At 35.6% G+C, this 17,951-nt stretch overlaps 1 protein-coding gene across 6 annotated transcripts in view; it reads right to left on the reverse strand.

Moving 5' to 3' along the window:
- The window catches only part of UBR5 (ubiquitin protein ligase E3 component n-recognin 5), a 133,642-nt gene that overhangs the window by 45,549 nt on the left and 70,142 nt on the right, over positions 1 to 17,951 (reverse strand). For all 6 annotated transcript variants that reach the window (XM_055303311.1, XM_055303310.1, XM_055303313.1 and 3 more), the window contains exons 14-22: positions 15,627 to 15,811; positions 13,004 to 13,113; positions 11,695 to 11,807; positions 10,163 to 10,306; positions 9,955 to 10,066; positions 9,545 to 9,699; positions 9,093 to 9,290; positions 4,082 to 4,292; positions 2,928 to 3,054 (exon numbers count right to left, since the gene is read on the reverse strand). In XM_055303311.1, the coding sequence (XP_055159286.1) occupies positions 2,928 to 3,054; positions 4,082 to 4,292; positions 9,093 to 9,290; positions 9,545 to 9,699; positions 9,955 to 10,066; positions 10,163 to 10,306; positions 11,695 to 11,807; positions 13,004 to 13,113; positions 15,627 to 15,811 (1,355 nt within the window). The remainder of the gene's footprint in view (positions 1 to 2,927; positions 3,055 to 4,081; positions 4,293 to 9,092; positions 9,291 to 9,544; positions 9,700 to 9,954; positions 10,067 to 10,162; positions 10,307 to 11,694; positions 11,808 to 13,003; positions 13,114 to 15,626; positions 15,812 to 17,951) is intronic.

Below are 17,951 nucleotides of genomic sequence, written 5' to 3' on the forward strand. Positions count from 1 at the left end.
ATCAACACACTTTCCATTTTATAAGGACATTTTTTTAAAAAGCTTTTACAAAGATTTCTTTTGGAGGTTACTTTCAGGAACACATCTATTTTATAAAGCTTATGTATGATGATGTACCTTTGGGAACAGAAACATTCTTTGGAAGATTCTGCAAAGTAAGTTTTAACGTCTCAAATAATATATCAGTTATTTTAGTATTCACTATCAAAAAATACCTATAGTTAATTCTTTTATGGTATTGATATCTTCCCTCTCCCAATTCAGATATCTGAGTTTAAGAGTTTTTGGAATAAGGAGGGGAACAGGGCTTAGGGATTATTTCAGTCAAGGTCACTTCCCTGTCCGAAGACCTCACCCACAGAAAAATTATACCTATAATTTGGTAGGTAGGTAAATACCTACCTTACTAGGTAACAGCACACATCAGGGTGACTGTTCACACTGTGATGTTCCTAAATAATCTTAATTAAGCTCAACACAGACACTTGGTATTCTAGTGTATCTTACTCAAAATACAGAGAGAGAGAAAAAATCAGCAGTAAGTGGGAGGCACTACAAATAACCTGAAAATAAATGCATGTTTGGGGCCTATTAAGAAGAATGCTTATTCCAGGGTCACAAAGTCAATGCCTACAGGCCCAGAAGGCAATATCAATTGAGGAAAAGGGCAGTCAGGTCTAATAAATAGGGAGTAATGGCGAACTAGAAGCATACATGCTTATCTAAAGGCATTCAAATTTTAAAGGAAAAAAAATTTTAACAGTGCACAGGCCAAACAAAACGTGGACTATTCTCCAACCTCTAGCTTAGAGTAGACTAAGAATAAAATGAAGATAAATTGAGACCATAGTCTAATCTTGAACTTGCAAACTCCCAACTCTGTTGTTGTGATGTAGTCAATTCAATATTAAATGAGGGGATCATTCCTTTGTCATTTTAAAAAATTGTCCTTAACCACTTTTCTTCATTAGGTCTTGGGAACATTTTTAAGTACAATGCCCAGCTCCTCATATATTCTTTAAAAACAAAAAACAAAAAACAAAAAAAAGAAAATTATTCTTCAAGATGTTGTACACAATTCATGAAGATTCACCTGTATCCTCAGTGGCTGAGGACAATACTGAGGAGATACCACCTTGGCTGCTAAGATTCAGAGTTTTGACATTTCTTCGTATAGGCTTGCCTGGAGTCATCGTATTTTCTGACAATATGGAAGAATTCAAGGATGATGTAATTTCCTCTTTGTAAGCACGTTATATCCATGCTACAGAAGCCTTAGAATCCAGTCATGTTCAAACATACCACTGTGACAAAAAAGCGAAGGTCATGTGTCTTCCAGATTAACAATCTCTAGAGTACATACACCTGCAATCAGATGCATCAATCAAGCTTTCCACTAAATCTGCCCTTTGTACTCAGGAACTATGAGTCACATAACAAAACTTCTGAGTCAAATCATCATCTGAAGACATTTAACAGTACTCCATTCAATATTGAAATTGCATCAGTTTTGAGCTTACAGCTCATGAATCCCAGCCTGCATACTCATCAAGGGGCATCGCCTAGAAAATCCATTGTAGGATAGAGGAGGGTTTCACTTCAATGAAGCAGAGTCTGTGGACTTCCTACTGCCCGGCGTGGATAATAAGACTCCTGTGCTTTCATCTGTTCAACCGGCAGCCCTGAGTTTGAACTGGTTAAGAGCACTGCAGTGAAATCTTCGGCAAATGCCTCAAAGGAGCTTACTCTGCAAATTATTTCTGTGAGCAACACATCACCCACTCTTGAAGCTCCTTTTAGTCTTTGCCTTCAAAATAATCCTTACATGAAAAAAAAAGATGGCAGCACTGGCATTGGACCAACCATATCAGAGTCCAACTTGATCTGTACCTGTATTAACCCTGAGGAAATGAAATACCTGAAATAATTCAGACACTAATTTCTTCATGAAGTATTTAAGTTGTTTTCCATTTTAGACCAAACACTTTATCTGCCTAGTATAGTCCTAAACAAGTAAGCTGGTGATAATTTCCATTTTGTATAATCTATATAAGGTCTTTGTACTGTTTTAAATTATAATTTGGTCACCCATAAATAGTTTGTGATAAATCTCACTTCAGGACATTTTTGAACCTGGGAAGCTATCAATTTTAGAAGAATCATTTTTAAAGGGAAAGTTGCATATGGAACAGAAAATAGGCAAAGAGAGTCTTCATTTTAAGTAGACTTTACAATCTATCATATTAGCACAGTGAGCAGTGCTTCCGTCAGTGACCTGTCAAGTGTCCAAGAACTCTGGCTCTCGTGTCTAATATAAATGTGCTTTTTCCTTCAGGAAACAAACAAACAAACAAACAAACAAACAAAACAAAACAAAAAACTATATCCTGAATTCTTTATAATATTTTTCATCTATTCAAACACCTAGTAATTTTTTGTGTGTGATTAAGTTTTGTCCATCCCACAACTGAGAGAGCCTGAAAATTTAAAATATATATCAAACATTTACAATACACACCAGCCTTTCAATTCTTCCCAGATCAATAAGACATCTGAGGAATTGAGCTAAATAAGTAATCCAAAAAGTAAGATTGAAGTTCTTTCAATAATTGTTATTACTTGTTCTCCAACTAAAGAAAATAACTTCCTAGGAAACAAGAATGATAAACTTAAAACACATTCAAAGAATCAAGGTTCAACTACTTGTCTAAATTATCTCAAATTTCTGAAGCGTCCTAGATCCTACTGTTCTATGCTTAAAATCTAATTAGATATTATCAGATCTTTTTTCCCAGGGTTGATACTGGAAGGAACAAAAACAAAGCAAAAGGACCCACCAATTCATGCATAAGATAGGTAAGAGATACATTTTTCTGTACTTGGATTCTTTTCCGCCAATTAAACTTTCCTGGTAAAAATCACATTACCTTCGACTACTTGATGATCCAGCCCGATTACCTGGGCCATTACTTGAAACAACGGATATTGCATTTGCAATGGCCTCAACAGCAGAAAGCCTTTCTGCAAATGTATTTCTTTCAGAGCGCTCTGCTTCTGAAACATAAGAGAAGAAATTAGGATCAATTTAAATTTCAAAAATAACTAAGAGATTAAGTATGTACAGGCCATTACATGCTAACTGCTATGTATTTTAGTACTCTAATTCACATACTAGAGATAATAAACAGCTTAATTTTTTCCTGAGCAAAACACTTAAAGATAGATTTAACTATGACCTTTAATATGTGAATTATTTCCTTATTCTGCCTTACTTTTCAACCCCCAAAGGTCAAAGATAAGATTATTCCTAAGTGGACTGAAATCTAGCTTTCACTACCAAGGAAGAAAAAGATGCACAATTCAGTACCTCAAGTCTTGGTTTATATACTATTCATCCTCCTTTAATGATAAGATAATAAAGATTAGAAATTAGAAACCAAGAAAAAAATTTAAACATTAAAAAAAGAAAAGAAAGAAAAAAGGAGCCTGCAAAACCACTGCTCAAAAATGTAGCTACAAAAAAAAAAAAAAAAAAGTAGCTACCAGAGTATCACTGGTAGAATTTAAAATCAGGAAAAACATTTATGAACCACACAACTGCACTTTAGGCTTGCAGATTTCCCCTTCAAACATTTAGCCAATTAAAACCTTTATGGCAAAAAAAGCTTATTTTTCCAAAAACATCTCAGAACTCACTAGGCTGTTTTCCTCTCTACATTCTGAAAATTGGCATAAAAGTTGCTTCAGTGTAACTTGCCTTAACTTGCTAAATAATTCTCATGGCAATAAAAGTTATTTGCTATTATAAAATCAGTAAGTCTCATTAAATATTACTCATATAGTTTATATATATATGAGAATAGAACAAAACACACTGATAATAAGTTATCTGCTTATGTTACATACTCATCCTAACAAGAGGACAGACATCTTTACCTTCTAAGAATATAGAAACTCCTGTTTTACAAAGAAAAAGTACACACAAATTCTTTGTAGTCATTTCCTTTTCTTTAATAGTTGTTATATTTTCAAAACTGCCTAAAATTCCTTTTAGAGACCTTGTTATAGCTCTTATTCTCACCCTCTTCTTCTTTAGTTTCCTTATTGCTGGTTGGAAAACAAACTGATACACAAGCATGCAAAATATTTCGGTTTCCATCACATCTGTGGCTGATGAATGTCTGTAGCATCTGTAGATTCTGCTCTAAAACAACCGCTTGCTCAAGATTCATGAGATATTGTCGACAGGCTTCATAGTCACAGCGTAGAATGTGCTGCATTAACGTTTGTTTCTGTGCTCAGACAAATTAGGGGAAAAACTTCAATGAATTTGAACAGTACATTACACATGTCAAAACTTCCTCATTTTATAATTGCATACAATAACATAATCAGCTCTGAAAGTAAATAAAGACAAAGTAGCCCACCAAAGGACTTAAAATTGAGGGTACCTTTTAAGCACAGTATACAAATGACAGGAATAGAAAAGAGTGAATAAATTTTCTGTAAAAGACCAGTAAATATTTTCAAGCCACCGTATGCAATACACAAATGAATGACAGTGACTGGGATCTGGCTTAAAGGCCAGTCTACTAACCCTTGCCCTGGTTTATATTGTATCTTATGTAACTATTGAATTAGAACTCTATTAGCACTGTTAATCAATTAAGTAAAGGTATACATCCTATGTATTTTATACATGCTTATGCATACCTCTTATACTTATGAAGGTTTTACTATGTGGTACATGAAAACCAAAACCTTCAACTCTCCTAGAAATCATGACAGATTCAATCCCTCGAGGTAACAACTAATGCACTTTATTGTCAAAGACATAGTAACATTAATGATTTATAGTATATTCCATTAACTACCTGAGAAATAGCATGCTATAGACTGAAAATCTATGGCCCCAAAATTCTTCAGTTGAAAGCTAATCCCCAGTGTGATGGTATTTGGAGGTGGGACCTTTGAGAAGTAATTAAGTCATGAGGGTAGGGCCTTTGTGGATGGGATTAGTGCCCTTAAAAGGGGCTGAAGAAAACAGAGTTTTCCCCTTCCACCACATGAGAATACATGGCTGTCTATGAAACAATAAGTGGGCCCTCACCAGACACCAAATCTGCCCAGCCTTGATCTTGGACTTCCAGCCTCCAGAACTGTTAGAAATTTCTGTTGTTTATAAGCCAGTCACAATCTATAGCAACCTGAACAGACTAAGACACAGCATGAACAAATCAAGGAGTTCAAATGAACTTCTTTCAGAATGTAAAACTGTAGTTAAGGGACTTTAATGGAATAAATATAAAACATTAGTTCTGGAAAACAAGTAAATTTGTTCATTTTAACTAGAATTAAGAACTGGGAAAATAATGTGTGGACTACAAAGGGAAGAAGAAAGATGCATTTGAACAACTTACCATCTCTCCCCTAAACTAAATAACCTATCCCTTCCCTCAATCTTATGGAGGAGGAAAGGTAAAAGTGACTACTGGCAGGGGAGGAGGGACAAAAAAAAAAAAAAAAACACAGTTAAAAAACTATTTTCAGTACCTGCCACATATGAGATAGACGACTTTGACTGTGGCACTAAGACACTGAGGTGAGCCCATACATTGTAAGCTCCAGCTTTAGAGTATGAGGTGAAACACATAAGACTAAACTTGCCAAAGTCCAGTGATATATATATAAAGTAATTAATACATTGAGAGAATGTGTCAAAGGCTCTCCAAAAAATGAAAAGCACAGTACTTTTGAAAGTAACTAAGTCAAGATATTCTGCTGCATATTCTGTGACATAAGAGGTTTTCAAGCAATCATCCAGTCATTGGGTTGGAAGCAGCTACAGCAAACACTGATCTCCAAACTGCTTTACATGGACTCTCACCCTGAGAGTTACCAATACAACATTTACAGTGTTACAAGGAAAAGAGTTTACTCTGCATCACTATTATGTTGTATTTGTCACTTATTCTTATAGCAAAAGGCAGAGTAAGTGCAGTGAAACATTTCTCATGGGTCTACTGTGTACCAATCCCAACTCACTGAGGTACAAAAATAAATGATGGCACACTTTATCCCTACCCATGGGAGGATGACACATTTTATCTTTACCCCTGAGATGCTGACACAGTGCAGGGGTCACAGAATCAAATGCCTACAGAACATCTGAAGTTAATACAAATGAGTAGAGGAGGCTAGGGATAAGAAAGAACACAAACTATATCATAAATAAATGGCAACATTTAAAGCAATTAAGTATCAAGAACTGCAATAAACTGGAGAGACAATATACAGCTTCTAAAGCTGGCATGCCAATGGCTTTATTATGGGCCCAGTGTTTTCAGAGCTTTCCATATTTTAAGAACTGAAAATCTAGATTTTATTTTTTTTTTAATTTATTTATGATAGTCCCAGAGAGAGAGAGAGAGAGAGAGAGGCAGAGACACAGGCAGAGGGAGAAGCAGGCTCCATGCACCGGGAGCCCGACGTGGGATTCGATCCCGGGTCTCCAGGATCGCGCCCTGGGCCAAAGGCAGGCGCCAAACCGCTGCGCCACCCAGGGATCCCTGAAAATCTAGATTTTAAAGAAAAATCCTATGGCTTTTAAATGTTGGCAACCAATCAAGTATTTTAAAATTATGTGAAGGTTATTTCCAGGAGCCAAGCTCAGGCCACAGCAACCTCCTTAACCACACCCCTATTAGTTTGGAACCTCTTGTCTAGTAGGTTACAACCAAAACTAACCAAGAATATGAGCACTGTGTCTCTAAACAAAAAGCTTACAAGCAGCTCTCAGGAGTACCTGGATTCAATTCATTTTAGATGCACTTCTAACAAGTTTGCTTTCACCTCCAACCAAATGGAGAGTAAATAAGCACCCATACCAAGTTCTGTTTCCATTCTTTACAGAAAATCTCCTCACAAGAATTGAGATTTTTCTCCTTGGCCCACTCTCATCAGGCTTTCATCCCCACTGTCAAGAGCGACACAGATGGAGCCAAATCCCCAATCACGTTCAACACTTGCCTTGCCTGGCCTACAGTATCATTGGACATGGCTGATCACTGCATCCTGTTTCACACATATTTACCACCTGGCTTCCAAGACAACACTCATTCTAGCTTTCCTCCAACTCTTATGGATGCTGCTCCTTCTGTCTCTTATGCAGGTTCTTCTTTTTTTTTTTTTTTTTTAATTTTTTTATTTATTTATGATAGTCACAGAGGGAGAGAGAGAGAGAGGCGCAGAGACATAGGCAGAGGGAGAAGCAGGCTTCATGCACTGGGAGCCCGATGTGGGATTCGATCCTGGGTCTCCAGGATCGTGCCCTGGGCCAAAGGCAGGCGCCAAACCGCTGCGCCACCCAGGGATCCCTGCAGGTTCTTCTTTATCTCCCTACCATTTAAATGCTGATACTATTCTCATGGCTCAATCCTTAGACCTCTTTTCTTCTTAATGACCCTGACAATCTCATTCAGTGTAATTCCTCTAAATATCAGAAATGTACTGTCAGCTACTAAGTCTAATTCTCCATCTTGCTCTGGGTCTTCAGACTTATGTATCTATTTACACTACCTCCTCTTGGATATCTGATAGGTACCTTTAAACTCTGCATGTCTAAAACCAAACTCCTGCTGTCTACCCCTCCCCTCCTGAACCTGCTTCATCCCTAGTCTCCCATCTCTATAAATGCCAACTTCATTCCTTCAAAATCTTTGGCCCTCTTGCTTCCGCTGTTTGACATCTATATTGAGCCATAAGCAAATCCCGTTGGCTCTACCATCAGCCTTAACTAATAAACCTAGAATCAAATCCCTTCTCCCTCATAACTCTACCTCCTGAGCCAAGACCCCCTTCCCCTCCCACCTAGGCGTTTTTTAATCCAAAAAAATTTTTTTAAAGATTTTATTTAAAAAAAAAAAGATTTTATTTATTTATTCATGAAAGAGAGCAAGAGAGAGAGAGGCAGAGACACAGGCAGAGGGAGAAGCCTGACGTGGGACTTGATCCCGGGTCTCCAGGATCACACCCTGGGCTGAAGGCAGCGCTAAACCACTGAGCCACCTGGGCTGCCCCCACCTAGACCTTTTGAATAGTCCCCTTACAGGCCTCCCTACTTCTAAATTATCCCCTAGTATTCTCGGCAGGTCAAGAGTGATCCTTTGAAAATAGGATAAAATAGTCAAATAGTCAAAATAGTCAAATCAGGTCAAACTGTGCTCAAGTTGCTTCAGTAAATTCTGGTGGTACCTGCCTCCACATCTAACAAACACCTCACTTATAACATGTTCAAAACTAAACTCATCCACTTCCCTCATCCCTTTTGTTCCTCCTGTTTTAATCTCTCCCCACCAACCAACCACACCCAAATCAGAAGCTTTCTAAATCCTTCCTTTCATTTACTGTTGATGACCAGCACCAAGTTTCAGAGCTTCTACTTCCTTAAGATTTCTTGAATCCATCCCCTCCCTCTTCCTCATTTCTAAGAATTCAAGCTTACTTTGTTTCTAACCTGGATAACTGCATGAGCCTTTTTATCTGGTCCCCATACTTCTTTTAAAAAGCCAGTTTAAAATCCTTCTCCTCCAAGCTTTCGGGGGAAGCTCATATCCCTTAGGCTAGCACACAAGGCACCCTACTGCCTTTCTCCAGCCTTTGCACTTGTTACTCACTGACCCATAGGAGTTCTACGTTCTGGTTATACCAACAAATTGTACACGGTCTCCCAACATAGTGAGATTCACAAAGGCTGTTCTTGGTACTAGAGATAGCCCCTCCTATCTTCAGTTGTTGTCTAGGAGACCCCTATCTGATGATTCAAAGCTGTGTTCAGGCATCACCTCCTCAGAGAAGCCTTCTTTACAGTCACAGTCTGATTTATGTCCCTCCCGCTTTGTGCTCCTACAATATTGTGCATGCCTTACTCAAACATTTACATTGTCATCTTTGGTTCACTCATCTCTCTAGTCCTAATAGACTACTATCACCTGTAGAAAACATTAACAAATAATCCATTCAAGATTGTTTTCCCTAGATTCTAGCAGTATCCTGTGAATGAAAATTCACTAGTTTCAAAAGAGTCAAGTTACCTCTACAGCCATGATGATAATAGCAGCTTTCTTTTTGATTGTTGAATTGGCAGGAAGATTTATTAAAGAATGTACACCCATTCCAAGACTACTAATAGGTGGAAGATCAAGCCAATCAGGATCCCTTATTCCTCCCATGCAATCTTTGGCCATTGGGTAGATAGTACCATTTCCATCTCGAAGAATAATAGGAGATTCCTATAATAGATTAAGAATAATAGAATTTGGCTCTCAATCAAAAATGCATCTTTGATTTTTACAACAGGTATACTTAGCTTCAAATTAGATTAGTTTATATAGACCAAATAAGAAATCCAGTATTAAATGTCCTTGATATTCTAAATTCTTCAATAGTTTAATGACAAGCAAATTATTAGAACCTAACCTTAGGCTTTACAAAATTGCGAATGTTGTCAGACCAATTTCCAAGAGCAAAAAATAAGCCTCTATACCTGTCCAGCAGTGAAAATGGCTACATTCCTCTCATTCTGACCAAGGAAAGCAATGCTGCTTGTAGGAAAATTATTTTCCTGTTCTGCTTTTCCTGTAGCAAGATCAAAGATACAGTACCGTACCCAATTTCCAGTCTTCAAAACAGCATGCACACCTTCAGAAAACATAAATGTAAAAAAAAAAAAAAAAAAAAAAAAAGTTATACATCTTTAGTGACCCCTAACAAGTACCTAGCAAATTTTAACATCTCTAGTCACATTTGAAATGTAAATTCATTTCATTCCACAACATTATATACAGGGGGATAAAGACTTCAAACACTCCAAACCATTTTATCCTATACCCATTTACTACACAAGTATTAGTAGGATATAATGTATGTCAATTGAAAAAGTTACAAAATCTTTACCTTTGGAATCCACATTCACTGCTAATATTTCTGTTTTTTCAGGTATACAAAGCTTTTTGGGAGTCCTTTGGAAACAATCAGGAACTTTTGGTGTTCCACCAGTTTTGACAACCTACATGACACAGAAGGAAACTTGCTCTCAAACTCTGTAACATATTCAAGTAGTCAGTCCCAACATTTACCTGCTTAGTGACTCCTATACACCTACCTGCAGTTCATCAATTCTAAGTAACCTACAATCTTGCAGGAGAGAAGAAGGGTCAGCATCTGAACCAGTGCTGCTCTGACAATTTGTATTACTGGACGTTCCTGGAAATTTTACAGCAACATAGGCACCATCCACTTTTAGCACCTATAAGTATAGGCAAATATGCTGAATGTTAATACCAACTTACTGTGAAATCAATAAGCAAATTATACCCATTGAACTTATTTATCACTGAAGGCATTTAATTTCTTATATTTCTCTAATGATCACAAAGTTATAAAATTAACCTGAAGTGGAAAAAAAATAATAACCTAAACAGACTCACCAAAGCTTTGCTGTTGGTTTCTATATTTGAGGCTTATTTTCTAGAGAACAACTGACCCATACAGCCAGCACTTAGAGCCAGTGGCATTTAGCAATCAGCTGAAAAAATGAAGTATAACCCTTGAAATTCTTCTATCCTTCCTCTTCTATTAGTTCAGAGCCCTGCTGTATGAAAGAACTTACAACATGATGGTAATGTTCTATATCTGCACTGCCCAATATGGTAGCTATTAGGTATAAGTGGCTAATCAGCACCTGAAATAGAGCTAATGTGACTGAAGAGCTGACTTTTTTTTTTTACATTATTTAATTTTAGTAAAATTAACTAGCCACATATATAATTAGTGGCTACCATTTTGGACAACATAGGTAGAGTCAGCAATATACAGAAAGACAGAACTTAAAACCAGAATACTCGAGTCCTACCTCTGCTACTTGCTGTTTCTGATTTTGAGTCAGTGTGATCTTCTCAGAGGAAACACTTGCCCATAAACTATAGCTCTATTTTGAGAATCAAATGGAATAGTGTATGAGAAAGGCCTTTGTAAATTAAAGGGTGCGGCATATCTACTCTTTCCCTTAAGTACAAATGAAAGACCATCAATTTCAGAAACAAATGAGCAATCAGAAAAATCATTTTACTTTGCAGATATTCTGCAGCTAGAGATACATTTTATTTTTCAATATGTGTGGAGGGAAAGATGAAATTAATGACATTCCAGCTGATGGACTCTACCCACTTGTTTTCTTAGGAAGTGAGACCCTCTCCATAAAGAAGGGAAAAGAAACTAGAAGGTGACTTGAAGACAGTAAGATTTTTAAATGTTGAAGTTTTTAAATGTTATGGAAGATGATCTCTCCTTCAGAACTAATAATTCTAATAGTTACAAAGAATGGACTGTATCAAAAAGGAATATAATTTCAAAATATATAATATATAATCTCTTTTGCAACTTTTCAGCAACTCTAAAATTATTCTAAAATAACTTTTTTAAAAAGAACATATCACCATAAATGTTCAAGAAGAAGTCTCATAGTCGTTCATCTTCAGGGACAAAGAAGATATCTACAAGAGGCTAAGGACTCACTGAAAGTGATAAACAGGGCAACTTTGAGGAAAGGGCTGTACACTCACCAACCATAAATTCTTGGATAACCAATACTGTTCTAGTTCTGGTAGTATTAATTCTTAGATATTTTGAACAAACCTTGCCAACAGGAACATTCTTAACATCTTCCACAAAAACGACTTCCCGAAGAGACCACTGCTCTTCGTTCACCTTTTCCTCCTCTTTCGGGGCAGGGGTGGACCGTCGTCGTTCTTAGACAACAACAAAATGGTAAGTACCAAAAAGAAAATGTAAAAAAGACTTTATAGATTTCATCTAAATATATGAAAAAAGATAATCTGTAAAGGGATACATAACTGAGATATCTATATAACAATTCTGTGAACTACTGCTTTATGATGTTTTATGACCAACTTCTTCAAATGACTTCATAGAGAAAAATAACTGTATCTGTTAATGACTAATGATGCTAACGCTACTGCAAACACCACAAAGAAGAAATAAAAAATTTACTTTGAACCCTTATAATTAGAACTTTCTGACCAAGGTTTAAAATAAAAGATCTGAAAAAATAATAAAATAAAATAATAAAATAAAATAAAATAAAATAAAATAAAATAAAATAAAATAAAATAAAATAAAATAATAAAATAAAATAAAATAAAATAAAATAAAATAAAATAAAATAAGAGATCTGGGGACACATGAGTGGCTCAGTGGCTGAGCATGCCTCTGGCTCCGGTCATGATCCTGGGGAGGGGTCCTGGATCCAGTCCTGCATCAGGCTCCCTGCAGGAAGCCTGCTTCTCCCACTTCCTATGTCTCTGCCTCTCTCTGTGTGTGTCTCTCATGTACTCATAAATAATATCTTTAGAAAATAAATTAATTAATAAAATTTAAAAATATGTTAGGCTATTCTTAATTAATAAAATAAAATTTAAAAATCTGTTAGGCTATTCTTAAGACTATCACATAACTGTTGATAAAGTCTAACTCTCAGTTTCCTTATGTGAAAGCAAATACATTGTAAACTAAATTTATTTTGAGGACCTTACAAAAAAACTCTTTTAACCTAAGGTGCAGTAGTGAGTCTAGGTTCATAGATTCTATAAATTCCGACCAAGCCATAACCAATTTGTAATAAAACAGTCTCAACAAAGGTGGACAGATATTCTAATTAGTGGCAGTTATTTCCCATTACTGCAAAACATTTTACAAGTTATAAGAAACTGTTTTCAAAAACAAGAGAATAGCAACACTGTAAATACCATTTTTTTTCATTTAAATAAAGCTACACACACATACACACAAATCAAACTGATAGAAATGCAATTTACATGAAAAGATATTAAAAATGGTAGGAGTTGCCTCAAATCATAAACAGAGTGAATACGGCTGTCTGCCTGGGACCTTATTTTGACCAATATACACTACACATAAAACTTACTATATGGCATTGATGCACTGCTGGCAATTGAGGACGCATCGCTGCATGTGGATGCTGGAGATGGTGGGGGACCCATTTCTGTTTTCACTGGTTCCTGCTTACTTTCAGGCCTGAGATAGAAATGAGAGTCTCCTCAGTATTAGGAAAATGAAATATTAGGAACTTGTCAGATGATTGTTAAGACTCAAGTTTATGCTTATAAAGGAATGAAATCTTAAAAACTTGTAAAAAGTAGTCTATTTCAAGATAGGGAAAAAGGTACACAGTGCATACTTCAAATTCTTAATAATGTTTTAAAAGAATGGAAAGAAAAATACGCGATATCTATCAACAACATGGAACAATGATTCAGATAAGCCTTATCTAAGAATAGCAACAAAAACTACACTCAATTTAGCCTAAGCCTCTTGAGCAAATAAATAAGCTTCTCACTTCAGTGAACCCTGACTTGGACATAGCAGTTTAAGTGAGAAAATGGTAAAGGGAAATATAAAATGCCAACTAGATCATTAATTTCTTAGAGTTCTTTTTTTTTTTTTTTTATGATAGAGAGAGAGAGAGAGAGGCAGAGACATAGGCAGAGGGAGAAGCAGGCTCCATGCACCGGGAGCCCGACGTGGGACCCGATCCCGGGTCTCCAGGATCGCGCCCTGGGCCAAAGGCAGGCGCTAAACCGCTGCGCCACCCAGGGATCCCAATTTCTTAGAGTTCAAAGAAGGAACTCTACTCACAATGATTTACAAAAATTTATTCCTGAACCATATGGTGATGAACCATCATCTGTTAAAACCTAAATGAAAAATTACAGAATTCATAAACTATCCCTTTGCACTGAGTTATTTCATTAACTACACCTAAGATGATAACTACAGTCAGCAACGACATAATATTCTACAGATGGTAAAAAAACAAATATTTTTAGTCATTAAATGACAGAAGTTAGTTATCAGAAAAGTCACCTATTTCTAAGAAATTTGTTATATATAGATCATTCTGGTATATTTTATAATTAAGGCCATCATCTTAACCCCCCTCATCTCCCCAAAGAAATACCAAAAAACAAAAACAAAACAAAACAAAAAACCCTCATCTCCTACTACCTACACCAGGAAATTTCACTTGAGTTTAGAAATAGTCCACAGAAAACAAATATTATTTTCACCACCATCTTGGCAAAATGGTCAGTACAAGCACACATGAACACTCATTCACAGCTGCTCTGCAAAACTTGTGATGGTGGAAAGAGACCGATACTGATTAATCACTGATACGCCTTTAAAGTGAATGCATATAAATGACTTAGTACAGAAGAGTCTGTTCATATGAAAATGACCATATTCTTAACATTTGATTTCACTAAGCTCTTATACTAAGTTTATTAATAAAGATGGCAAGTTTCAAGGAAGCTTGAAAAACTTCACAAATTACATGATTTTAATAGCATATTCTATTTTAAACTCATTTGTATTTGTGTACATCAAAAATATTTCCATCATTCTTTACAAAGTCTCATTAAGAATGAAAATGTGTTTTGTCACTTTTACTTACAGGATTAAAAATCAATGTAATTAGAGACGAAGTCTATAAATCTATTTGATAAAACAAGAGAGGGGGAGAGAACACTACATACAAAGCAAGAAGCCTTAACGTGGCATAAGTTACAATAGCTTTGGTTTATTAAAGATTATTTTTAACTTATTTAACAATAATCCTTGTATTTTCTGAATTTGAATTCGCATTTTTAGCATTAAGAGGAAAAGCAGGAATAAAGATAGCAAATTTACAATCATTACATTCATTAGAGCAAACAAAAAAATTTCAGCACATTATGAATCCATAGTATAATCCCTATCATCTCTTCTCAAAGCCTGTATACATTTTTTTTAAGATACACCAAAATATTTAAAATGTTATTTCTGAAATATATTACTTATCCATGTTTCTATAATGGTCATGTATTTTTATAACATTAGGAAAAAAAGTTATTTATAAACTTTATTAAAGTTTTTCAGAGTTCATGTATCAAATAACCACATTACATTACATATAAATATTTTTAAAGATAAGTAGACACAAATGTTAAGATCTATGTATCTGGCTCCCAAACAATAAGCCAGCTTCTGTGTATGGGCTCCAGACAATTCTGCAGTGTTTCTGTTCACATACCCTTCCAACCGAAGAGTTTACAAATCCTTTATAGAATTTCCCTCCCTAACACATTAACTTGTAAAATCCTTCTAAGGATCAAGATGCAGATAAGACATTAGATAGAAATTAAGATGATTACATAGGGAGAGAGGAGGGTAAAGTTGGCCTGATATAGGTAAGGCTGAACACATTTTATCTGCCACACAATGGCAAAGGACATACTCTAATGACAAAACAAAGACACCAAAAGAAAATTCTACATGGTAATTCCAGCTGCTGAACATCAAGAACAACTAAACTACACAAATATTAACCAAGCTGCAATAGACATCCTCATGAGACCCACCACAGAGCACTTTTCTGTGTTTCTGTGTACCACTAAGTCACCTTGGCTACCTCTACCACCACCCCAACCCCTCATATACAGAGCAAACTAGAAACTGGTATAAAACCATGATTAGACTATAGTACTTACTTAGCTTCAGTAGTTTTGCTAGCTTTGTCCATGCTTTTCAAGCTCTCAGGAGATCTAAGTTGAAATCTACAGCTATCATTCATATTCCAAACTGACTCCATTAAGACACCAACTTTAGGAATTCCAGCACTAATTGAAAATGCAACTGCTCCAGCATGATAAAGAGGATTATTTCTTAAGCATACCTAGCAAACAAAATAAACATCACCATCAAGATGACAAAATTTTAAAATGCATAGTTGCTTCAAATGTATGAAATAAAAGTATTGTTTCTTAGGTTTTCCAAAAACAATCTTACATTAACAATAAGGCTGATAAAGCATTGTCTTAAAGGTCTCCATCAAAAACAAAAAATAAATTAAAAAAACCCAACAAAACAAAAAGTCTCCACCAAGAATTTGTTCCCAAAATTTTTTTTGTTTTTTTTTTGTTCCCAAAATTAAGGCGCAATAATTTGAGCATATTTGCTAAAAAATAACTAACATTTCATGCAACAAAACAAATTTCATATAACAAATATCCTGACCATTCTATAATAGAATGAAACAGCAGAGAAGAAATTTTTTTAAAAGACTGTCATTAAAAAAATAAAATTGGAACAAAACAATTACACTTTTTGTCAGTTTCTTAGAATTTTACTTTCCTAATTCATGATGCTATATAGTATACAGGGCTCTATAATTTCATCTCTATGGGTACTTCTTTCCTCCAGAAGACTGCAGTTTTCTACAAACCAGAAGCTTCTCTGGATAGTATGTTTTTTCTTACATTAATAAAAAAAAAAAAGAGTATGTTAACATCAGTGTTAGAAGTTAACTGAGTTCAGAACTGAATAACCTAAAACTTCTCACTGCCAAGGAGAACCCTCAGGTCATACACTGAAACTAATAACCTGCCAGGTGGCACCGTCAAACATACTAACAATAGGTTCAAATGAGAGATAAACATGATTTCTGGAAATCTCTTTGGATTTCTTCAATTGCTCAAACTCACTGACATTCTGTTCAGTCATCCAGTAACTAATGACTATGTTGTACTTGACAGTGGCATATTTGAAGATCATGTGTTTGGTGGTTTATAATTAACTGTAGTGACACAGAAGAAGGTGATATATTTAAGTAGTATCAAAACTGGAAATAGTGGAGCAGAGTTGCAGTTCCATCAAACAGTTGTGTGTCACAAAATATAATACCTATGGCATAGAATGAATAGCTCACTAAGAGCTGACTTCTTGAAAAAGGTATGTCTCGCTTAGTGTGACATAAAGGGAAGTTTCATCCACAAATTTTCAGAAGACTGGTGAAAGCTTAAAGCCTGAAAGAGGATCAATAGGAAAGAAGGCTATATTTTAAGGAGAAATGTGATAAGGCATTATATTAGAAGATAATTTATTGTCTTCTTATAAAAAAATAAATGCACCTTACAAAGAGGTATGTATTCAGTGTCCAGCATATAACAAGAAATGTCAATGAATAACTGCTAAATACAGCACTCTCAACAATTATGAGAGTGGAGATAGTTGAAAACTCTAAGTGATCAAAAGTTAAAACATGAACACTTTCCTTGTTCTGTGGCTGTGACTGACTTTAATCTCTAGGTTTCTACAGCTTTAAAACAAAATCTTAGTTCTATAACCAAAATATGTTAATACATATCTCTCAGCAATTTAGTGCAAAGCTATTTTTTTAAAAAAAGATTTTATTTATTTATTCATGAGAGACACACAGAAAGAGGCAAAGATATAGGCAGAGGGAGAAGCAGGCTCCCCAGAGGGAGCCCGTTGCAGGACTGGATCCCAGAACCCCAGGATTACTACCTGAGCCAAAGGCAGATATTCAACCAGTGAGCCTTCCATGTGCCCTCAAAGCTATTTTGTTTAGAACTTTTTTCAGTGCATCTTTAAAGTATTTTTTTCTACATTCCCTGTCTATAGTTATTACATCCTACAAGCTAATAAAGCAAATGCTAGGTAGGATATCCTGCTAATATCTGACTCCAGTGAATAAGGAACTTTGAGAACATCGAAATCAGTATTTGGACTAACAGGAAAAAGGAGCTCCCTGAAGAGTGAGATGTGTCCAAAGCAAATGACATAAATAAAGAAGTCTGAACAATAATATTCAAAATAGTGGGTAATCACTGAAAACTTCCTAGTTAGGAGGCCAACAAAGAAGTCAGAACAAGACAAAAAAAAAAAAAAGAGCCATAAACAAAAAATGGATACATTTAAGCTGGATTTTGTAGAAAAGTTAACAGTTAAAGTGGTGACTATTTTTTAAGACCTAGGGAATCTAAGTAATACCATCTTGTGATGAGAAAAAAACA

This window comes from Nyctereutes procyonoides, unplaced genomic scaffold (genome assembly GCF_905146905.1).
Source record: "Nyctereutes procyonoides isolate TBG_1078 unplaced genomic scaffold, NYPRO_anot_genome, whole genome shotgun sequence".
NCBI lineage: Eukaryota > Metazoa > Chordata > Mammalia > Carnivora > Canidae > Nyctereutes > Nyctereutes procyonoides.